Source organism: Trifolium pratense, linkage group LG3 (assembly GCF_020283565.1).
Source record: "Trifolium pratense cultivar HEN17-A07 linkage group LG3, ARS_RC_1.1, whole genome shotgun sequence".
Taxonomy (NCBI): Eukaryota; Viridiplantae; Streptophyta; class Magnoliopsida; order Fabales; family Fabaceae; genus Trifolium; species Trifolium pratense.
Genome location: NC_060061.1, coordinates 15,970,672 through 15,995,384, shown reverse-complemented (window position 1 = coordinate 15,995,384; position 24,713 = coordinate 15,970,672). Strand labels below are relative to the sequence as shown.

The following is a 24,713-nucleotide window of genomic DNA, read 5'->3' as shown; positions in this document are numbered from 1 at the left end:
AAACAGAAACATAAAAACTAACAATAGTTATTTCGAAAACTTGAATTCAACATCAATTTTAAAGAGTCAAATTCATCCATAATTAATGTACTCAACATAATGTCTTTTTTGTTATAAGCAATTAAATTATTTGTTATAAGCAATTAACTTGAATTCACTCTGTCTATGTGTGCGTGCGCTACAGACTCAAAAAAAATAAATCAATATAATACATTCTCAAGTTTTCTCAAGATTCTGCAACCCAATGGATTCAGCAATGGAGGCTAAGGGGCAGCGTCATCTACATTTTTACTGAAGGTGGAGGTGAGTTCCATTGTTTGAAAGCCTATGTAGCTTGCCCCGAAGCTTGTTATAGCTTTCCCTAAGATGAGCCCCGTTGTTTACGAAAGCTTATAGCTGCCCCGAAGCTTGTTACCTAAAGTTTAAAGTCTCGAAGCAACAGTATTACAAAGTGGAGAGAGAAAGAAAAAAAGTGTTTAGCTATTCTTAAAATCTATCATCATCATTATGATAATGGCACCGATCGTCTTGACATTATTGCCAGAGCCCCATAGTCTGCATCTGCCGTTTTAGGGCAGCAAGGGTCTTTGACAACATCGACATATGCCCTTGGATGGCAGACATTTCCTCCCTCTCCCGAGATATCTCTTCATGGGCTAGTTGAATATACTGCTGCACTTGTAATACCGCTTGCTCTAACTGTTGTATCCGCTGGCGCAGGTCATCCACAACAGACTGGAATATACAATAAGCTTTTGTTCAATTATCTATGAATAATTTAACCATAATATAAAGCATACAACCTATAATAATTTTTAAAGATACAATCATATCCAAAACACATTTGAACATATATTCTATGGAGCATACAACTCAACATTCATTACATAACCATAAAATTTGAACAATAGTATTATCCAATAACATTAATAATACGAATTTAAGCAAAAGGAGTATACCTCGCGAGAAGAAGGCTGAAGGAATTGAGGAAAAATGGAAGACACGGGAAATGGAGGCAGATAGTCAAAGGAGCCACCAAACCTTGATGCACACAACATAAATACAAATTCCTAGTTAGTATAAAGTATCAAACTTGAAAACTCCATATAACTTGAAAGGATTGTTCACACAGTAACATCCACAACTTTGCATAAGCTCAATGATTTTAAAATCCTTCCCCTCTCCTTCCCTCCCGTTAAATTCCCTCCCATCCACTGAACAAAACAGACCCTTATTCTGCAACTAAAAGAAAGCGTAATTTAATATCCTAGCACTAAGGTTCTGACCATTTTTTTTATAAAAAGGGAAGTAAATGAAAATATCAAGACCATGATAATTTGCACCAGAATCGTCAAAACAATAAAACCCAAAATATCAATCAAAATAATCCTCATATATAGATTACATTTTGTGTGTTTCAATACCAAGATTCCTAAACCCATCCCCTACCAAAAAAAAATATACAAACTTTTGACTTCATCCTTCAATTACACCAATTTTTTTTGAACTAATGAAGGATGTCATGCAAAGAGGATGATGGTGGAAAGTATTTGGAGACAATGGCGAAGGGTGTTGTGCAATGATGGCAAACGCGAAGAGTAGTTTTAAATTTCAAAACATTTATACTAAAAACATTCAGAATTCATTTTATCTTCCCGTTAAATTTCCCCTTAATTGAAAAAGAGCCAACATTGAAGAATGAAAAAGACTTCCAATCAACAGAGAAGTAAATAGCTAAATTTTTGTAATTTTGGTTGTAATTTTGCACCCAAAAGAAAGTAAATAACTAAATTTTTGTAGCTCATCCTAAGCAGATATCTGAAATGAGTACCTTAGAATACACACACACACACACACACACCATTATATAAAGAAATGATACATATGTAAAGTAAAAACTGTATAATAATGTTCATTAAATTTCCAGCATTTGATCAAGTATCCATGCATGCATTGTTCAATGACTCATCCTTCAAGAACTGCCATCACTAGGAAGTTTTCCTAATAATTACAGTTCCTCAAGTCAACTTCCTAAGGATGCAATTACCACACCCATGCACCCAGCCATTGTTGACTTCCAAAGGACGCATGCATTTACCACACCCTCACACCCAGCCATTGTTATTTCACAAACTTATTTAGTACCAGACAACATCAAACATCAATAATAAAAGCGCCTTAATTTATAATAACATTAAATGGATTTGTTAGTTATCACATTAGTATCAGATAGAGAAGCAAAAGATACTCTAAAATATTTTAACATATCATATGCTTACACATTAATATTCGTATCAACTATCAAGCTTACGAGTCACGACTAATCAAAACATCTATATTGTTCATAATGAGCGTGTTCATCTTTTGACTATAGAAATTTTTTGGTCGTGTAAATCAAGTAGTTTCTGATGAATATTGCAATTTTAGGCTCTTATATTGTTAGAAACAAAATCATATGCAACTCCCAATGTGCAAACACAAGAGACTTAAAACTTTGGCTTCATGCAGATTTACAGTTCATTTTTCTTCCCACTTTTCATTAACAGACTAGTTATAGACTAAGAAAATCACAAGATCAACTATAAAGAATATTATAGGTCAGTTTGGATAAACTATACAATAAGCACATAAAATAATATTACAAGGACTGTGAATTTTATAAAGGTCTGCAGAAATTGAAATAATACCGTCAATTTGCTTGTCTACGCGGAGATCCTGTATTTACAAATAACTTATAAGGAATATTTGGTGCAAGTTTCTTATCTATTGTTACAAAGGTCCTATGAGCTAGATACTAATTCGAAATGGTCTTACATGTGATTGTATTGTAGAGCACACACAAGATTTTTTCTTACACTAGGAGCTAGTATTTTATCTCATTGCAAAGCTCCTATGAGCTAGAAGCAAATTCAAACTAGTCATGACATGATTCAAGAAGGGCAAGCACCAAGCACAACTTATAAACATATTTATTTTCAAGGAGTATCAGTTTCACTTATACACAAAGATTCTAGATTATGTGTTTCTCCAACATCTAATAAGTAGTTCTTTATTCCTGTTTTATTCAACGTCTAAGAATTAGCTCTCTTCCTTTCATTTCATATACCTTCATTGATCTCAAAATAAAGTTGTTTTTTTCCAAACCACCAATAACTACATTCTAATTATCAAATATCATTCAATTATACACAGATTCTAGCTTTTGCATTTCTTAAACGCATTAGTTCTTCCTTTCTTGAAACCAACCGCCACTCACCTCAATATAAAGATTTCTTTCACCACACCATTAAATTTCTCTCACTTAATAGTTAATACCTCTCCTTGCTATGGAGCATCCACTTAAGCTGTGTTAGAAGTAGCGATTATCACAATAGATAATCAAAGTGGAGGAGAGTACTTGAAGATCCCTGAGAAAGGAATGAACCCATAAGAGTTATGAGGCAATGATAGCTATGCTTCTTTATTCTGCGTAACAAAATGAATACAAATGTAGTAGGGAATAGGGATTCTGAGATGAGGCTGGCTGCAAGGTTACGCCAAAATCAAAATTTCCCTTGAGAGAATGTAAGGTTGAACCATGATAAGGGACCAAAGAGCATCAAATTCCAGCTGCATCGAAGTTTTCCAATTGGAAGAGGACAATGTCGGTTCAATAGAGGAAGGCTTGACAGCAGTAAGCAATAAGTTGGGTGAAGTTGAGGATTTACAATGCCAAAATAGGACTGTGCTTGCATGTGATGAGTAGAGAGGGGAAAAGACAAAGTAAGTAGGACAAGAAACAGGGTAGTTGGGATCAATGGTACTCAGGGCAGTAGAAGGTGAAGGTTGTGGAGTAGTTGCAGAGACAGATTGAGAGGAAGCGGAGGAGGAACATGGGAAAGACTGCATATAAAATACAGGAGTACAGGCTGCGGGAATGACACCCAGAGGCATACATTTGGTTGGGGAAAACTGACTTGACCAAGACTTTTTGGTGAAACATGTGGGGACTTATGGCCAGTTTGAATTGGCTTATTTGAGCTTATCAACCGACATAAATTTTGTGAGACTATTTGGGAGAATTAATAAAACAGCTTATTTTCATAAGCTCTCCAAGATAGCTTACGAAAACAGCTTATAGCATATACAACAACAATTTAAATTAATTTTATCTTTTGCTATAGAAATAGCTTATGTAAGCTTATATAAAAGTGCTCACTATAACAAGTGCTTGTGCTATAAGCTGTAAATAAGTTGCTTATCCAAACAGATCCCTAGACTCACGGAAGAGTCAACATTATACTCTTTGTGACATAGGGAATAACCTAAAAAAGTACATGATGGACCAATATTGTTTTTTATTAGGAAATAAGCACAGCCAAATACTTTACAAAATACATAATATGGAGTTATGCACAACAGCGTTTGTAAGGGAACTTGGGGTTCATGCCTTCATGGGACCAAAGGTAGTTTATTATTAAGATAAATGAAAGTGTGAAAGGCATGGTCTCAGTATTACTTAGCTAAAGAAGCTTGAGACAGTAAGGATAACCACATTTTGACAATCTGTCTTATGTTTTTGACTGTGTTCTTCTACACCATCTTGATGGTGAGTGTGTGGACAAGTTAGGAGATGAAAGTAAGCTAAGTGTCAATGCAATCCAATTAGACAATGGTAGATCCGCATGTGGACCTTCCTTCAGCAGTAAGAGGGATGAATGTACGTCTCCCGGTGGAGATGGAGGATGTGGAATGAAACATAGATCACCATATATCAGGATTTGTAAGATCTAGCTACCATGTTAGCAGTGTGTGTGTGTGTGTGTGTGTATATATATATATATATATATATATATATATATATATATATATATATATATATATATATATATATGAACACATGCACACAGAGAGAACAAGAAGGAATTTAGTGTTCAGAGATTACTGGGTCTGATTTATTAATCTTGTGAGAGCATTGAGCACATATTCGTGCAAGGTTCTACCAGAATCTTAACATTTCTAACTGAAACTAACAACTCCGCATAATGTAACTGAACTAACTTCTAATGGTTACAACAGATAAAGTGTATCATATATAGTGCATCCGATTAATAGAGTGAATGAATGCCAGGCTATATGTCTATCAAGTTGTACTGGTATGCATGAGCAATATATTTCTCTACCTAAGGGACTCATAATTTATCCACAGATAATTAGTTATAACCAGAAATACATAGGGAAATAGAAACAGAGAAGGAAGCAAAAACCAAACCAGTTATAAGAATCGCTGTTTAAAGAGTTGAATGCAAGTTTCACCTTGAGCAATCTATGATGTCAACTTCTGCCGACGGTGAGTTTTGAATCAAAAAGTCCACTATTCCATCAGGTATGGGTGAAGATGGTTCCGATCCTGCTTTAACTTCTTTTTGTAACTTGGCAGTTCTCAGTGTCATGGATAATCCATATGAAAGGGGTTTCAGTTGTACTTTGAGTGACTTCAAGTTACACAAGGAAGTGAGCTTATCCTTCAATAAATCAGGAATTAACGAGAGAACCTGAGCAACGAGGATGAGTTAGGACTAGTTTGATGCAAGTCAATTGGTTTTTGACAATAGTTAGAAACAAAAAGTATCACGTGAACAAAGAAATAAAGCTTCAAAATATGCCAAGGCACCTGAAGAGTACTTGCAGAGACCGTCAACGATTTGATATTAGCAAACTCTAGCAGCCAACTAAGTAAAACCAAAGGAGGCTCCGTATAGTTTGACAACATTTCTGCATCAATATTCACCTGTTTAACAGAAGAAAGATTGCTCCCACAGAGTTTTTGATAAGGGGTTCCGGTAAAAGCAAATGTGCAAAGACTTGGAGCAGATAGTTCAATTTTGTAAAGGTCAGAAGAATGATTACGCATAGTCAAATTAACAAGCGTTTCACTTGATATGCAGAGAATTTGTGCATCCTTCACCGTACAATTGTCAATTACCAAACTATTCAACTTGTTAAAAGCCGAAAACGGCTCAGTTAGGCCTTTGTCACTAGCACAAAAGGCGAAATTCCCTAGATGTAAGCTGGTTAATGCCGGCAAATCCAAAGATTTTGGAAACAACGTTCTCCCATAATTATGCCGACCTTTAGGAGAAACGGAAAGCTTAAGTGAAGTTAAAGTCCGACACGAAGAAATACAAGGCAAAATGTGACAAATATCACCTTTCACCGATATTCCTAATCGTTGAACATTATGAGAAAAAGCATAGTTCACAATCCTCTTAAGCAAGTGAGGCTCAATACTACCTACACGTTCAAAATCAAGAGCTTGCAGCGCAATTGATCCATCGCGAAGAGACAAAATCTTCGAAACAAATTTAGTAAAACTCTTGAAAGTAGTAAAATCAGTAGAATGCAATACAAGATTAGGACTACGTTTCCAAAAATTGTTCAACCTTTTGGACAAAATGCAAGTTCTAACTACTTCTTTGGCATTCAAAAACGATAATATGTGAAGAATAACACAATCTGGTAAATCACTCAGCTTATCTTCTTCATTTTCATGCCTTAATCTCTTCGATTTCGGAGGAATCGTTATTTCATCTTCCGGCGCTGAATTCGACATTGTTTTTCAGACAATTACCTTACCTGAGCATAAAAATGAACAGAGAATTGAATCATAAGAAGTAATAATTGAGAAATTCTACGGTGAGATTTGAAATTGCGATTGAGAAGAGAAAACCTAGGTAAAGAAAAGGAGAGAAATGGAATTGATTTAGGGGAATGAGATTTAGAATACCTGAGTTGTGATCTGATGATTTACAGATCGGAAATGAAATCCAGGTTGGTTTGTGTCTGTAGGAGTGGAATGGAACGCCGGAGGATAACGACGAGGCAGCATAGAAGGTGTTCTTTTTGTTTTTTCTATGTTAAATTGTTAATGAAGAAATTACTAACTTTTTTATATTTTTTTATTATTTTTTGGTACAAAACTTTTTTATTATTTAATTATTTAACAAAAAGAAATTGTTTTGAGTTATGATTTTTTTGTGTTCTTAAATTTTTTATTGGTAATTGATTATGGTCGAAGAAAAAGTAAATTAAATGTAATTTGTATTAAATTTTATGATAACAAGTAAAAAATAATTTTTTTTGGTATTTTGTAAAAATAAATTTTAAAATTGATAAAATTTATGACAAGAAAAAGTGATTTTCTTTTTTGTTATAACATTGGACGGGTTTAATTTACTCTTTTTTCAACCATAATCAATTACCAATAAAAATTTCAAGAACACAAAAAAATCATAACTCAAATCAATTTCTTTTTTGTTATAATATGTGACAGAGGGAGTATTATCAATAATTATTATTTGAGGAATGTATTGTGAGGGGGCTTTTCAATCCTTGAGCAAAATCAATTAATTTTTGTTGTAACAACAATTAGTATTTCTTTTTTCTTTTTCTTTTTTTTTTTTTTCAATCCTTGGCCTTCCATCCATGATTGGTAGAAGCAAAAAGTCAACTTTTAAATTTATAAAGGACAGAATTTGGAAGAAAATCAACTCTTGGAGTAGTAGACATCTCTCTCAAGCAGGCAGAGAAGTCATGATTAAATCTATCTTGCAATCCATTCCAACGTATGTGATGAGCATTTTTCTACTCCCTAAAACCTTACTGGATGACATAGAAAAGATGCTTAATTCTTTTTGGTGGGGTCATAGTGGTAACAACGGTCGCGGTTTACACTGGCTCTCTTGGGAATGACTCTCGGTGAGCAAAGATTATGGTGGTATGGGCTTCAAAAACCTTCAAGCATTCAATATGGCCATGCTAGGCAAACAAGCTTGGAATTTAATTACAAGACCAAGCAACTTAGTCACAAAATTACTCAAAGCTAAATATTTTCCAAATTGTGATTTTTTCGAGTCGAGCATCGGGCATAACCCAAGCTATGTCTGGAGGAGTATATGGAGTTCTAAATCACTAGTCAAAGGGGGGTGCCGGTGGACTATTGGTACCGGCGAGCATATAAATATATGGGAGCAACATTGGCTCAAGGAAGGCATGCCACTTACTACACCTTATGACATGCAACGGTTTGGTGATATTACAAAAGTAAAGGATCTCATGTTGATCAACTCAAAAACATGGGATTTTGACAAGATCCGTGGTATTTTTGACAATATTACTCTAAGACGGATTATGCAGACTCCTCTTTATGCTTCTGTTCGTGATGACAAGCTAGTATGGAAGTTGGAACAAGACGGTGTTTATTCTGTTCGCAGTGCTTACAAACAATGTGTTAATGATGCAGGTTATCAAGACAGACACGGTGTTGCAGGTCAATGGAATAACATCTGGCATGCCAAAATTCCTCCAAAAGTGAAGAACCTTATTTGGCGCATTGGTCGGGATGTTTTACCAACACGCAAGAAGCTTAATAGCCGTGGAGTACAATGTCCAATGCATTGTGTTGTCTGTAACGATGGAGACGAAGATAGTACGCATGTATTGTTCTCATGTACAAGAAGCATTCAGTGCTGGCAGCAAGCAGGTTTGTGGGCTCATATCGGTACAAGTCTGGTTGCTAATAACAATATTGCAGAAAATTTGTTCTCAATTTTGCACCGGTTGAATAAAGACCAGCAAGAATTGTTTTGTGTATTAGTGTGGAGCATATGGAAGCGCAGGAATAACAAAGTGTGGGAAGATGTCACTGATTCTGACCAAACTGTGGTTGAACGTGCTAAACATTTAATCACGTCCTGGCGAAGTGCACAACAGATCCGTCAATCAGCCCATATAACTCAGCCAAGTCCTCAACAAACGGTCTGGACCAAGCCTAGAAATGGAAGATACAAGTGTAATGTAGATGCGTCCTTTTCGCTAGATCGCAACAAGGTGGGAATTGGTATGTGTTTAAGGGATGATCATGGTAGGTTTGTGGCTGCGAGAACAGAGTGGATAGAACCTATAGTCGAAGTGGAGATTGGTGAAGCCATAGGCTTGCTGCATGCTCTCAAGTGGGTAGAAGGAATGCAGCTATATGACACTGATTTTGAAATGGATTGCAAAAAGATAGTCGACAGTCTTTACAGTAAAAGAACCTATCTCTCTGATCTTGGTGCTATTTTAAATGATTGTAGAAATATTCTAGCTTCTAATTTTGTGAACTCTGATGTTAAGTTCATTAGGAGACAAGCAAATGAAGTTGCTCATAGGCTTGCCGGGGCGGCTACATCCTTAGCTAGTTTCCATAATTTTATCACTATACCATCTTGTATTTACAACATTATTATTAATGAAATGAGATAAGCATTTTTCCGTCAAAAAAAAAAACAATTAGTATATCGAGGAATGTATCTCGAGGAGTATTTTATTTATTTTGCGATTGAATTCTTGACAATGGATTATGTTAGCGTATGTTTTGTTGGGTCACGAGGAGGTAGTCGGGAATCATCCACATTGAGTATAAGAACAACTCTACAAGTGAGTTAAACACCACACTTTAATCCAAAACCTTAAGGTATTAGATTTACGGGTCTTCTCACTTATAAAGTGTTTGACCTTGACTTTTCTAAGCAATGTGAGACTTAACTCACATTTGCCACATGTTTTAAGGGTACATGTTAAGAATATCAAAAATAGTAAATATGAGTGGTTAAGACCCATGTTAGCTATGAATAAAAAGAGTTTTGGATATAAGAGATGCGACTCTTATACCTAATATAAAGTTTTGGATAAAGATGTGATGTGTCTTCTCTCTTCGAGAGATTGTTAATTTTCAAAGTTGTCCAATTCCACAAAATCCAATGGCTTCCATTTTGATAAAAAAAAAAAATTTCAAACGGTTAACATTAAAAGAAATTTTATGAGATTTTTGGTTTGGTTCACTTTAAACTTTTGAGGTTAAAATTTGACGAAAGAGACCAACTTAATTGACATAAATATAATCAAGGGATCTAGACGTAACAACAATTAGTTATACGACCAAAATAAAACCAACAAATTAGTTGAAAAAACAAAAGAGTAATTTAGTCTTTTATTAAAGCAATAAATATATTTTTAAAAGTTGTAATCCAACATGTAAATTCATTTGCATCATATTCCTGTATGGAACTGAGATACTGACAATTAGCTAAAGGTGATTTTAGGTCTAAGAATTAGAGTAGGTGAATATGTGAAAAGTGATAGATCTTCAGAAATAGGGAGAGCATATATACAAGCCTTGGGTTGGGGTAACAGTCTTGGGCGAGATACTCTCACCAGAGTGTGGGGATAACCGTTCCGCCTTCCTTGAAAATTGCTCTTTAGACCCCCAAGATTGCCTTAGGCCCTCCAAAAATCCCAAAATACCCCTGTATTTGGCCTCAAGTCCCCCAATAACTTGAATTCGGGTTGTAGAACCCAAAACCGCTTAATTTCAGTGCATAGATACCGAAAACGCTAAACACGGAAATCAATTCCTTGCAAACAAAATAGAGTTGTTGTTGTTCACCCTGCAAACAAAATCAATTCATTTCATCCTCGATTGGTTGTTATTGTTCACCCTGCTGTAGTTGTGGTTGTTGTTGTTGTTGTTCATATTCATCTTCCTTAGATCTGGTTTCTATCTACCAAAAACGCTTCGATTCGGTTTCGGTCTACCGAAAACGCTTTGATTTGGTTCTTATCTACCGAAAACGCTTCGATTCGGCTTCGGTTTACCGAAAACGCTACAATTCGGTTCTTATCTCCCGAAAATGTTTCGATTCAGACGGTTTCAATTCGGTTCTGATCTTACGCTTCAATTCATTTCTATTCCTTATTAATCATTTGGGATTGATTGGTGCGGATGATCTTTGTTTTACTGAGGTAGTTCTGCTTGTTGTTTGAATGTAAAGTGTTATGTTCAGTAGTGGATAGCAATATAGCACCATGTTTGTTGTTTTCTTGTTGATAGCAATATAGTTTAGTGCCTAGCTAGCTTGACAAAGTTCATACCAGTTTATGAAAATTGAGAATGTTTATATTATTTTGAGATCATTTTTCTCAGATTATGAAATTGAAAGCTCGACTTATAATTGGTGCATGTATGCTTCGGAGATGGCGGTGGTATTTATTCAATCTGCATTATATATAGGAATAGTAAGAGCTATGTCTGTGCTTTTATATGCCTTCTATGTTGCTCCATTTTTATGGATGTTTTTGATGAGGATTGTGGCAGGTCTTCAATTATCTCTACAAAGGGAAGCTTTTCTTCCAAGATTTGCAGAACGTTATCCACATTCTTGGTTTAACAAGTTATTTTGAGTCGTACAATTGGGCACACCATGTATGCTAGGATAAGACCAAGAAGTGAAAGAAAAACATTGATCAAAAGTTCATTTCGGTAGATGCAAACCGAAATTAATCAATTTTGGTACCTATGACCCGAAATGTCCAAAGGGGTAATTTAGTCAAATTGGGGGCCCTGTGAGCAACATAAGAGGGCCTAAAGAGCAATTTTCGCCTCCCTTGGAGCGTATATTCCATGTGTGCTATAGTCTTGGTCCATGATCCTAGGGATTTGATTGAGCTTGTCTATATCCCATCCAATATTCAAGGAAAAATATCTTGGTCAAGCACTATTCTTAATGGCCCTTTTAGTCACCCATGGACGGACAGTCCATTTAGGCAAGTTGGACCTTGGGCGAATAGTACCCTGGGAGCTACTTTTGTCACCCTACTGTTTACTCGCGTGCCCTATTTTTACACATCCGTTACTTAAGTAGCGGATGTTATAAAAATGTCGTCCACAATGTTTGAGTAACCAGTAGGACGGAAAAAGTAACTCCCTAGTACCTTAGGATTTTGTCCGGTCCACATCATAAGTAGAATCACGATAAAAGAGAGAATGTAAGCAAATTCACTGTCACTATCACTTACATCATAAGTAGAATCACCACTTCTATCGATATCAATACTGGTTATAAATGGTCATACAAATTCAAATTCATAACAAAACTTAAAAAACAAGACATTCAATGAAAGTGAAACAAATGGTTTAATAACATCACTATAAAATTCAAAACAACAACGCATAAAAACAGTCATACAATTATCCACCAAATAGCTTAAAGAAAAATATAACCACAACCACATATACCAAGTTAAGTTTTATAATTAAAGTCTAAGTAGCCATGCACGTCTCTTATCATTAGACATTGCAATAAACATTTTCCTCCAATCAGGATCCTTAAACTTTTCTAAGGCTTTTCCGAAGATGTCATTTGAAATGTCTCTTATCTCTTCAAGAGCAACCATACATTTAAGAAGGGAACAATCTTCTGTTACTTGTGAAGAACTAGCCTCCACAATCTTACCCCGTGCTTGAGCCCGTGCTACAGGTGCATCTCTCATCTGATGTGATGTAGACTCTTTCTTGGAGGTATGATCTTTTACTTGAATTTTTTGCTTCCCACGTCGAATGATGCACTCCACTTCTTGTATATAATTGTCTGAACTATAATTATCAACACGTGCATTATTCGCACCCTTAGTGTTCAAGTATAGATTATTGAACTCATTTCCTATATTAGTATTTGGTTGGTCTTGGATAGATGAATGATGTGCACCAGTTTCATTATTTTTGTTGCATTTGATTTCCAACAACTTATGATGGTCGCACCTTTTCTTTTGAAACTGAGATGCTTTATCATGTGTCTAAAATAATATACGCATATTGTCAATACATTAACAATATTGACAAATAAAATTAACGCAAATCTTTGACAAAAAAATAACGTAAATCAACTAACAAAACCTATAAAATTAAACCGATCGTCAGCAATATGGGATATTTAACAACAAATGCAATGTTTCTAGATAATTGCTTAAACCTTAAGCAATTATCGTTTCAATGTAATGTATCTTAACTTCCAGTCCTTCGATTCTTAACTTCGAACTAAGAATTTACAATTGAATGCAAGTAGAAAAAAGGGGCAGTATGCAGTTGAATTGTTGAAGGACACGTGAAGATTTTATTATAGATACCTCTTTCGTTATTCTTGAACAATTTTAACTTGAGTAAATTGCAGACAAGGGTTCCTACAATAATCTAATATACAATCTCATCCTCAAATATCACAAATGGAAATCTCCGCATGAAACAACAAATGGCACACAAAAATTTAGAACAGAAACTCAAAGGGGATCCATCAAAATCCATGTAGGGTATGAATGTTACCTTTTCAGCGCGACAAAGATGAAGATTGGGAGGTGCAGCAGAAGAAGGAGCAGCAGAAGAAGCAGATACAGCAGAGGAGAAGGCAGGTGAGGCAAATTGCGAATGATAGCTGGTGTTTTTTCCACCCTTTATAGATTCTTCAACCTGTATAATAACAATCAATCACAAACTCTTCTAATGGTTGTTTCAATTGAAATGATCAAAGCTCAGATTCAATTTTTTTTATCATACTCAGCTCCCATATCTAAATAACTACCTGTTTAAGATCAAAATGATTTGGGTAATATGTTTTAATGTTAACTTCCGCTGACGGTGAGTTTTGTCGCAAGAAGTCAACTATTCCATCAGGTATGGGAGGTGGTTTGAAACCTGCTTTAAATTCCTTTCTTAACTTAGAAGCTTCCTTACGTGACTTGGCGGCCGCTTTATTTAACAAGGTCTTTTCCATCAAACGGGATAATCCTCCATAATCAAGTGGTATCAGTTCTACTTCCAATGACTTCAAATTATATAAAGAAGACAACTTAACGTTGAATAGATCAGGAGCTAGGGAGAGAATCTAAGCAATGAGGAATAAGTGTGAATTAGGATCAGTGTTCTGCAAGACAATTGGATTTTAACAGAACTTAAAATTAAAAAAGCATCTTAATAAGAAAGTAAAAATAAAGCTTGAAAACATGACAAGGTACCTGAAGAGTAATTGAAGTGACTGTCAATGATTCTACATTGACAAGGTCTTGAAGCCAGCTTAATATATCCAAAGCACGCACCGCTGAAACTGCAAAATCTGGTATATTGATATTTACTTGTTTAACAGAAGAAAGAGCAGTGCCACCTATTTTCTGATCTAGATTTCGGGGAAAAGTAAATGTGGAGAGACTTGGAGTAGATAGCTCAATTTTAGGAAAGTCGGATGATGAATCATGACAATGCAAAGCTAAACTGACAAGTGTCACACTTGATATGCGGAGGATTTCAGCATCCTTTACCTTATAAAAACGAAGAACCAGACTATTCAACTTGGTAAAGGCGGAAAAGGGTTCAGCACAGCCATTTTCATCGCCGCAAAAGGTGAAATGTGTTAGGTCTAAGCTGGTCAATAAAGGCAAATTCAAAGATTTTGGAAATAACGTTTCTGCATAATTATCACCACCTCTGGGGTAAACTGAAAGCTTAAGAGATGTAAGCGTCCGACATTTAGAAACACAGCTCAGAACGGGACAAATGTCAGCAGTGACAGTGATTCCTAATTGCTCGATGTGGGTATTATGGGAACAAACATAGTTTAAAACAATATTAAGGAGGCGAGGCTCAATATCACCACGATTATCAAGATCAAGAGCCTGAAGTCCAATTGAGGTATCACGAAGAGTCAAAATGTTAGACACGAATACGGCAAAATCTATACTCTCACGAAAATCTGTAGAATGCAATATAAGATTGTGAATATTTTTCCAGAGATGCTTCCATCTTGTTGACAAAATGCATGTTTGAACGGCAAGTTTGGAATTCAAAGATGACAAAATGTGAAGAAGAACACAATCAGGTAAGTCACTGAGTCTATCTTGATTCTCTTCGTTATCATGCCGTGTTCTCTTTTCGGACGGAATCATTATTACCTTATCAATATGAAATATGAAATTATAGTCTGCAACATAAGGATAAGGAACAAGAAGCAACTGTGAAATTCTACAACAAATTTGATTTACTATGATTAATAATTGGGAAAATAATTCAGTATTGTTTAATCTGAGAAGGAATGCAGGATAATAATGATTTAAGGGGGGAAATAGAGAATGAAATACAAATACCTAGCGATTGAGTTGTAAGTTCTGATTATATGAAAATTGGAGTGAAAATCTGTGAGCACGTGGATTGGAATTTGGAACGGCACACGATCGCAAGAACACGTATGTATAGCTGTACTTTCTAGGGTTCGGTTTTTCTAATTTTGAGAGGGAAAGTGTGATGCGATATGCAGAGGAAACAAATATTCTTCGCCTTCCAAACACAGAATCTTTGTTAGTTTTGGGAGTAAACCGTTAAATAATCTTGAAATTTTAAAGACCCGATGAAATTTTTGAAATAGGTAAATACCTTCTGAAATTATAAAAAGTCAATTAAATTATCTCTGACACTACCAGTCAGAGTCCACATTAGGGGTAATTTGATTGACTTTTTTATAATTTCAGGGGTATTTGCGTATTTCCAAATTTCATGAAAGTATTTGACGAATTTTAAAATTTCAGAAGGGGTATTTGACAGTTTTTTGGGCTTCGGGTCGTTAATTTTTTTTATACGCAATTCGGTGCTATATAACAAATATTTCACTTTTTAGATTTATTGTGGAATTGATGTATTTATACAATAATATAGTCTAAATACATAAATTTTCCAATGAATATAAAAAATGAAATGTTTCTTATATATAGACCGAAGGAAGTATATTAATTGGATTAAATACTATATTTTTAATCTCTTTAAATACATCAAAATAGTTTTAATTTCTTTAAAAAATTCTGGTCTTAGAATTTTTAGTTGTTAATTTTAGTCCTTAATTTTTTTTTTTTAAAGTTCAAGTATTATGTTCTACATGATTTTTTTTTAAACATACCTTATTAAGAATTTAAAATATCATTTGATTATTTAACTATTTAATCTTTAGTTTAACTATTGAAGTTATAAATAAATTAACCAAAATTAAATATTAAATAGTTAAATTATTAAACTAATTGTACTTTAAGGTCTTAATAATGATATTTTTTTAAAAAAAAAAAAAATCATTTACAACGTGATATCCGAACTTTTGAATAAAAAAAACACAAACTAAAATTGAAAACTGGAAATTAGAGGGGCTAAACTAATTCAAAGGAAATTTTTATAGGACTAAAAATGAAATTCCGTATATTTAGATAGACAAAAATATATTTAGACCAAAAATGAAATTTTTATAGGACTAAATTACTCTTCTGGTTCATTAACTTGTATTTGGTTCTGTAGTGATAAAATTATTCATGATATATTAATGTAAAAGTGATTCTTATTAAAATTATTTTTACATAGTTTGAATCAAAATTACTTTTACATGTATAATTACAAAATAGGTTTTAAATTTTTAATATAAAATTGATGGTAAAACATTTTTGGAGATGATGGGGACTTAGAAGAAATAAAAACTAAGTAATATGATTTAGAAATAAAAAACGAAATTTTGTTTACAACTAGAAAGGCATTAGGATAATCATTTCAACTTGGCTGACATTTAAATTTATTTTAAAATAAATTGAAATTATATTGTTAAGTAGTAGCAATTAGCGAACAAAAAATGTAATAGCAATTTCTCACTGTATGTGTGATTAGCAATTTTGCCACTGTGTGTGTGTGTTTTTGTAGACTCAAATATAGATTATGAAGAAGAAAAAAAAATTGACAACAACATGTGATTCTGGTACAAGATTTCAAGTTTGTGCGCTGTTAACTCTCTATTTTGTTTTTCATCACCAGAATCTGGCTCACTGCACTGCCTAATCTGGTTCGGGGTCAGTCTTGACATTAAGTGATTCTAGTTCCTTTCAATTGCAGTGGGAAATCGAACCGTGAATCTTACTACCAAGTCCAGCACGAATCACCGAACCAACTAACGATTGATAATTTGATATATAATACTCTATCTATTTTTTTTAAGTGTTGTTTTAGTATAAATAAATTCCTCCTACTAAAATAGTGAATTGTTGTAAATATTCTCCGATAAATGTCCTATTTTTATACACATACACTCTCTCTTATAAACATTAAACAGTTTATTTACAACAAATTAGTTTTGTAGAAGTGAAATTTTACTTCTTTTTTTTTCAACAATAGTAATATTTTTGGTAATGTACCCCCTTCCACTGAATCTTTTTGTCCTAATAGTAATATTTACAACAAATGTGTTCTCATAACTTGTTGACACTGATGAATAATTAGTTTTGTAGAAGTGTAATTTTACTTCTTTTCTTCACCCTTATAAACAAAATGTACTCTTTAGTACAAGATGTATCACAAAAACCTTGAACTATCAGGATCAGAAATCAAATCTACATAAAAAATCCAAGCCATCCAATAAACAAGTTCAGTAGCAACTAAATGATTCAATAAGACAAGCACACATACAGTAGTTAGCAGAGTATGAGATTTGTACATATGCAAGTAAAGTTTTATCCTTAAAGTCTAAATAGCCACCCACGTCTCCTATCATTTGACATGGCGATAAACATTTCCCTCCGATCAGGATCCTTAAACTTTTCCAAGGCTTTTCCAAAGATGTCATCTGAAATGTCTCTTATCTCTTCAAGAGCAACCACACATCTAGTAAGAGAACAATCTCGTGTTACATGTGAAGAACTAAACTCCACAATCTTATCCCGTGATTGAGCCTGTGCTACAAGTGCATCTCCCATCTGATGTGATGTAGACTCTTTCCTGGATGTATGATCTTTTACTTGAATTTTTTGCTTCCCACTATTAGTTGCCATCTATCATGAAGAAAAAAAGCATTACAATTAGAGCGGTACAACAATATGAATAACAATGTAATGTTTATTAAAACAACAATTACAATAAACTCCTATCAATATCAGTACAATGTACCAGTACAAGCATACACTCACGTCATTCCTCGACATTAGATATCATCTATCTTAAGAACAAGCATTAGAATTAGAACAATGCAACAAACTTATTGAGACACACAATGATAGGACCCACGTTGCTGACTCACTGCCATGTGAGCAATTATTCTATCATGAGACAGGCGGACCTAAGATATTGAAGGTGTATTCTAGAAGGGGCAGAAGGGTAAAAGGTGGCTAGTTTGTTAGATGATTGTGACATGTTATGGGAGTGAGGGGAGCATGCAACTGTTTCCTAGAATATAAGGAGTAGGAGAAGGAATGTAGGAATTATCTTTGTATTTTCTCTGAAATACTATAATGGTTAGGAAGTACTAACTTCCTAAACGGAGCCTAGCTCTGAGTCAGAAATATAGGATTAGGAATAGTATATTCCTTTTCTGTAATTGCCTCCATATTTTGTTATAATAAAGCTCTCATTCCCTTTGTCCTTCTATTTTCCTACTGTTTCATTGTTGTTTGTTTTCTGGTTCGCATCACACAACTTAGAGGCAGCCATGATAATAGACAATAGAGCAAATCACATCCTATATCAATTTAGACTGTTCACTTCATAAAAAGTGCTACTATAAACAAGCTGAATATCTATGTATATGTTTATTATAAAACCAACAAGTAACAATAGATTCTTAATAAGCCACTAGGTTTGGTCTAGTGGTGAGGGGTTTGGGTAGTACGTTATAGGTCCTGAGTTCGATCCCCAGCTCATTGTAAACAAAAAAAAAAAAAATAGATTCTTAATCAGCACAATGTACCAGTATAAGCATTGCACTCACCTGGTTCCTCAGCGATATGTGATATTTAACAAAGATGTTTCTTGATAGATAGTTGCGTAAGTAATTACCATTCCTTTGATTCTAAACTTTCAGTCCATTAATTCTTAACTTCCAGCTAATACAGTACCAATAGAAAGCAAGTTGAAACAAAGGTGCAGGATGCAATTGAAGGACACATGAAGATTCAATTATATATTTCTCTGTCATCATGCTTGAACAATTTATAATTTGAGTAAAATGCAGACAAGGGCTCCTATAATAATATAATATGCTATCTCAAATATCACAAAATGGAAATCTCCACATGAAAACAGCAAATGGCACCCAAAAATTTAGTAGCAGAAACTCAAAGGGAATCCATCAAAAAGCATGTGACGAATGACTGATACCTTTTCAGCGTGACAGAGATGAAAATTGGGAGGTGCAGCAGCAGAAGCAGACTCAGCACCATAGGCAGGTGCGGTAGAGGAGGCAGGTGTGGCGGTTTGCGATACCTTCAATAATAACTTTTTTTGTTTTGGTCCTTCATTTGCCACGTCAGCATGCCACATGTCATGTTAGCCACATCAGCATTTTTGAGAGGGGAGGGACGAAAACCAAAAGGAATTCAGGAATTGGACATGCAGGACTGTTTTAAAAAAAAAACACACACAGGGACTAAAACCAAAAAACCGGGAACATACAGGGACTAATGTGATATTTAAGCCTAAATATAAAATAGGATAACGAAAGAATATAACATAAACATGATAACATTACCCTATCATGTCGTAACACTAACACATAAAAAGAATGTCCTAATTTTAAATAAGTGGTTAGGAATTTGATCATTGAAACTCAATCTATATATAATATCTTATTATGTCGAATGCTATATATGACATTCGGGTCGGATTATAGTCATTATAAAAACAACACATACAAACAGGCATACAATTGTTCACCAATTAGCTTAAAGGAAAATATAACCATAAATACAATAAACAAAATATCATGTGTCTCATCACTATAACCACATATACAAAGTAACAGTTTTATAATTAAAGTCTAAGTAACCATCCGCGTCTCCTATCATTAGACATGGCGATAAACATTTCCCTCCAATCAGGATCCTTAAACTTTTCCAGGGCTTTCCCAAAGATGTCATCTGAAATATCTCTTATCTCTTCAAGAGCAACCACACACTTAGTAAGAGAACAATCTACTGTTAAATGTGAAGAACTAGCCTCCACAATCTTAGCCCGTGCTACAAGTGCATCTCCCACCTCATGTGATGTAGACTCTTTCATGGATGAATGATCTTTTACTTGAATTTTTTGCTTCCCACTACGAATGATCTGCACCACTTGTATATCATTGTCTGAACTATCATTATCATTGTCTGAACTATCATTATCAACATGTGCATTATTCACACTTTCAATGTTCAAGTATTGATTATTGAGTTCATGTTCTATATCAGTATTTGGTTGGTCTTGGACAGATGAATGGTGAAGTACTTCAGTTTCATTATTTTTGTTGAATATGATTTCCAACAACTTATAATGGTCGCACCCTTTCTTTTGAAACTGAGACGCTTTATCGTGTGTCTAAAATAATATAAGCATATCAATGCATTAACAATATTGACAAATAAAATTAACACAATTCTACTAACAAAACCTATAAAAATTAAACCATACCTTAAGATGATTTTGCCAGACCTCTTCACTTGCAATAACAGTGTTGGTTTCGGCATTCCACGTAAATCCAGTGTTTTGCAAAAGTGAATAGAACTCAAGGAACATGGCTCGTAGCCTATGCAATTTTGCCTTTAGTTGTTCCTTTTCATATGAGCAATTAGTTATGGAATTCAACCTTGTAGTCATCGAGGTCCATGTTCCAGTATGAAACACGCCAGTTGGCATATATCCTTTTGTAACTTCATCAACCATAATGTCAATGAAAGCTTTGGTTACGAAGTCAGGCCAAAGCGTTGAGTCACTGTTGTCAACATTAGTTGTCGTCTATCATAAAAACAAGCATTCCAATTAGAACAGTGCAATAGGTGTAATGAGACACAACCTGGAGGAAGCGATGATAATAGAGCAAATCACATCCTATATCAATTTAGTTGTTATTACTTATTAGGTATTATATTGAGCCTAACTAATATTTACAACTCGGCTTGTAAGGTGAGGGGTCTCTCTTTATAAACTCTTTAGACCTTATATATTTTCTATATCTGGGACTTGGGTTTTTCCCAATAATTTATCATCAATACATCAATGATGTAATGTTTATTATTATAAGACCATCGAGCAAATCATGTCCTATATCAATTTGGTTCACTTCATAAAAAGTGCTATGAATCAACAATATGAATAGCAATGTAATGTTTATTATATAACAACAGCAATCAATAATAGATTACTATCAATATCAGAACAATGTAAGCATACACTCACCGTTCCTCAACAATATATGATAATTAACAAAAAATATGATGTTTCTAGATAGTTGCTTAAGCAATTATCGTTTCAATGTCATGTATCTTAAATTCCAGCAAAGATTTTACAATTGAAAGCAAGTGGAAAAAAGGGGCAGCGTGCAGTTGAACTGTTGAAGGACACATGAAGATTTTATTATAAATACCTCTTTCATCATTCTTGAACATTTTTTACTTGAGTAAATTGTAGACAAGGGATCCTACAATAATCTAATATGGAATCTCATTCTCAAATATCACAAAATGGAAATCTTCACATTAAAACCACAAATGGCACCCGAAAATTTAAAACACAAACTCAAAGGGGATCCATCAAAATGCATGTAGGGTATGAATGTTACCTTTTCAGCGCAACAAAGATTAAGATTGGGAGGTGCAGCAGAAGCAGGAGCAGCGGCAGAAGAAGACTCAGCAGCAGGAGCAGGTACAGCAGAGGAGGAGGCAGGCGTGACAAATTGCGAACGATAGCTGGTATTTTTCCCACCCTTTATAGATTCTTCAACCTGTATAGTAACAATCAATCACAAACTCTTATTGTTGTTTCATTTGAACTCGTCTGAGGTAAGATTCTAAAAATATACCACACTCAGATCCCTTATGGTTTTTAAATATCTACCTGCTTTATATCAAAACGACTCGTGTCCTTGGTTATAATGTTAACTTCTGTTGACGGCGAGTTTTGTCGCAAGAAGTCAATTATTCCATCAGGTATGGGAGGTGGTTTCAAACCTGCTTTAAACGCCTTTCTTAACTTTGCAGCTTCTTTACGTGATTTGGCGGCCGCTTTCTGTAACATGACCCTTTCCATTATACGGGCTAATGCTCCATAATCAAATGATATCAGTTCTACTTCCAATGACTTCAAGTTACACAAAGAAGATAACTTAACCTTGAACAAATCTGGAACTAAGGAGAGAATCTAAGGAATGAGGAATGAGCATGAATTAGGATCAGTTTTATGTAATCTATTGAATTTTAACATTTTTTTTAAAAGCATCTTAAGAAGAAAGTAAAAACTAAAGCTTGAAGACATCAAAAGGTACCTGAAGAGTAATTGAAGTGACTGTTAATGATTCTACATTGGCAAGGTCTTGCAGCCAGCTTAATAGAACCAAACCATGCTTCGCGGAAGCTACATAATCTGGTGCATCGATATTTACTTGTTTAACGGAAGAAAGACCGCTCCCACATATTTTCAGATCAAGATCAAGTCTTCTGGGAAAATTAAACGTACAAAGACTTGGAGTCGATAGCTCCACTTTGGCACAGTTACAAATATCTAGACCATTCAACTTGAGAAGTGTCTCACTTGATATGCTGAGGATTTGAGTATTCTTTACATTACAACTACAAATGACTAGACTATTCAACTTGGTAAATGCGGAAAAGGGCTCAGCACAACCGTTTTCACCGCCGCAAAAGGTGAAATTTGTTAGATCTAAACTGGTCAATAAAGGCAAATTCAAAGATTTTGGAAATAATATTTCTGTATAACTATCACTACCTCTAGGGTAAAGTGAAAGCTTAAGAGATGTAAGAGCCCGACATGAAGAAACACAACTCATAATGAGACGGGTCTCACCATTTAGAGAGATTCCTAATTCCTGGAGGTGCGTATTATGGGAGGAAACATAGTTTAAAATATTTTTAAGGAGTTGAGGCTCAATATCACCATGACGGTAAAGATCAAGAGTGTGCAGTGCAGTTGAGGTATTACGAAGAGTCAAAATATTAGACACAAACATGGCAAATTTCTTGACAGTAGGGAAATCTCTGGAATGCAATATCAGAGTGTGAATGCGTTTCCAAAGATGGTTCCATCTTGTTGACAAAAGGCAAGTTTGAACGGCGTGTTTGGAATTCAAAAATGACAAAATGTGAAGTAGAATACAATCAGGTAAGTCACTAAGTCTGTCTTGACTATCATCATTATCATGCCTTGCTCTCTTCTCGGGTGGAATCATTATTACTTTATCCACTGGTTTAGACATTATTCAGTAAAGTCTGTAAGTACCTAATTAAGCGTAGAAATAAAAATAATATGGAATTAGTATATTCTATAATAATATGAGAAACAAGAAGCAAAAAGTGAATTTCTACACCATGCTTTCAAGTCCAATCAAAGTAGTGTTCGATTGCAATGGGAAATTTGGGGAAATAGAAAATGAAATACTCGTACCTGTGAATCAGCGATTGAGTTGAAAATTGGAGTGAAAATCTGTGAGTACGAGAGGTGGACTGGAAGTCTGGAACCACTGCCGGTATATCTACGTTTTCTAGGGTTCGGTTTTTCTAATTTTGAGAGGGGGGAAATGTGGTGCGATATTGAGGAAACAAAGATTAAGCACTTTTTTTTTTTTTTTTGAAGGAAGCACTTTTTTTTTTTGATAAGCAGATTAAGCACTTTTTGATATTTCCTTTCAATTTCAACGCGAGGCTAAAAAAATCTCCCGCAGTTTTAAAAATTCAATTCAATTTTGATAAATCAGTGGATGTGTTTGATAAAAATAAAATGTGCTAGTGAACTTTTGAAAAAAAAGGAGGACTAAAATTGAAAACTAAAAATTTAAAAAATTCAAGTTTAAAGAAAAATTTTAGAGAACCAAAAGTAAAATTTGATATATATAAAAATTTTTGTGATAGTAAAATTGTGGATAGAGGACTATTATCTTATTTTCAACCAGCCTCCATATTATTATGTAGGGGTGGACATGGTTCGGTTACGGAGAAAAATCGAATTGAATCAAACTATTTTTAAAATTCATAGTAATTGAATTGAACCGAATTGTTAAAGTGGTTCGGTTTTATGGTTATGAATCAAACCACAATTTACTTTTCACTTAAACGAATCAAACCATTAAAAAGAATCGAATCAAACTGATAATCACGAACCAAACCGAACTGTTTCAGTTTAGTTTTAAAATTGTTAATTATGGTTTTTTTATTTGATTTGGATTAGTTCGACGGTTCAGTTTTTTTGGTTATTTTGCCCACCCCTAAAATTATGCATAACATCTTTCAATCCTTTTTATTTTATTTTATAAGCATGATATCTTTCAATCCTATATGATTCGAAAAGAAAAAAATAATTCTTTGACTCCTAAAAGGGGGAAGAAAACCTTCATTATCCAGATACTCAAAATCAACGGATAATGAAACTTAATCAAATAAATATGCTAGCTCTACTAACGAATAATGAAACTTAATCAAATAAATATGCTACCTAACTACCCAAAAATTAGCTCTATCTTTTTTTAACACAGCTTTACTTAATTTCATCGATAGAACATACTTCCTCCGGTTCTAAATATAAGAGAAAAACTACTTTTTAAATTTATTGAGAATTTAATGTATTTGACCTACATTATAGACCAAATACATTAGATTCTCAATGAATCTAAAAATAGTTTTCCTCTTATAAGTTATGATACAACTAGTTACTTCTAGGTGGCCATATTGTCCTTCTACCTCTACATCAATGACGCCTATGCAAGTCCAGGCATAATCCAAATAACCAAGAATCAGAAGAAAAAATATATGACCAAGTAAACATGACTCACAAATTCACAATCAGACAATGAAGATGTTAGAACCTTGTTTTGTTA

At 34.3% G+C, this 24,713-nt stretch overlaps 4 protein-coding genes across 5 annotated transcripts; all 4 read right to left on the bottom strand.

Annotated features, from left to right (window-relative positions):
• Positions 1 to 56: 56 nt before the first annotated feature.
• Positions 57 to 6,909, bottom strand: LOC123918142 (F-box/LRR-repeat protein At4g14103-like). The gene is made up of 5 exons (XM_045970112.1): positions 6,767 to 6,909; positions 5,654 to 6,615; positions 5,296 to 5,534; positions 960 to 1,041; positions 57 to 735 (listed from the first exon to the last, which is right to left on the bottom strand). Exons 2-5 carry the CDS (start codon positions 6,590 to 6,592, stop codon positions 535 to 537), a joined length of 1,461 nt encoding a protein of 486 aa, XP_045826068.1. The 5' UTR covers positions 6,593 to 6,615; positions 6,767 to 6,909; the 3' UTR covers positions 57 to 534.
• Positions 6,910 to 11,870: 4,961 nt separating this feature from the next.
• Positions 11,871 to 15,195, bottom strand: LOC123918141 (F-box/LRR-repeat protein 13-like). Of its 2 annotated transcripts, none has more exons than XM_045970111.1 (5): positions 14,986 to 15,192; positions 13,864 to 14,822; positions 13,431 to 13,733; positions 13,175 to 13,318; positions 11,871 to 12,651 (listed from the first exon to the last, which is right to left on the bottom strand). In XM_045970111.1, exons 2-5 carry the CDS (start codon positions 14,785 to 14,787, stop codon positions 12,112 to 12,114), a joined length of 1,911 nt encoding a protein of 636 aa, XP_045826067.1. In that variant the 5' UTR covers positions 14,788 to 14,822; positions 14,986 to 15,192; the 3' UTR covers positions 11,871 to 12,111. The 2 variants fall into 2 exon arrangements, with proteins under 2 accessions (XP_045826067.1, XP_045826066.1); XM_045970110.1 differs by having other exon boundaries at positions 11,974 to 12,651; positions 13,864 to 14,793; positions 14,986 to 15,195.
• A 1,951-nt stretch (positions 15,196 to 17,146) lies between these two features.
• On the bottom strand, positions 17,147 to 19,375 carry LOC123918139. The gene is made up of 2 exons (XM_045970109.1): positions 19,010 to 19,375; positions 17,147 to 17,688 (listed from the first exon to the last, which is right to left on the bottom strand). The coding sequence occupies exons 1-2, from the start codon at positions 19,169 to 19,171 to the stop codon at positions 17,377 to 17,379; spliced, it is 474 nt and encodes a 157-aa protein (XP_045826065.1). The 5' UTR covers positions 19,172 to 19,375; the 3' UTR covers positions 17,147 to 17,376.
• Positions 19,376 to 19,479: 104 nt separating this feature from the next.
• LOC123918138 lies at positions 19,480 to 23,576 on the bottom strand. Its single transcript, XM_045970108.1, has 6 exons — positions 23,288 to 23,576; positions 22,152 to 23,122; positions 21,725 to 22,027; positions 21,450 to 21,611; positions 20,303 to 20,626; positions 19,480 to 20,209 (listed from the first exon to the last, which is right to left on the bottom strand). The coding sequence occupies exons 2-6, from the start codon at positions 23,097 to 23,099 to the stop codon at positions 19,661 to 19,663; spliced, it is 2,286 nt and encodes a 761-aa protein (XP_045826064.1). The 5' UTR covers positions 23,100 to 23,122; positions 23,288 to 23,576; the 3' UTR covers positions 19,480 to 19,660.
• Positions 23,577 to 24,713: the final 1,137 nt, after the last annotated feature.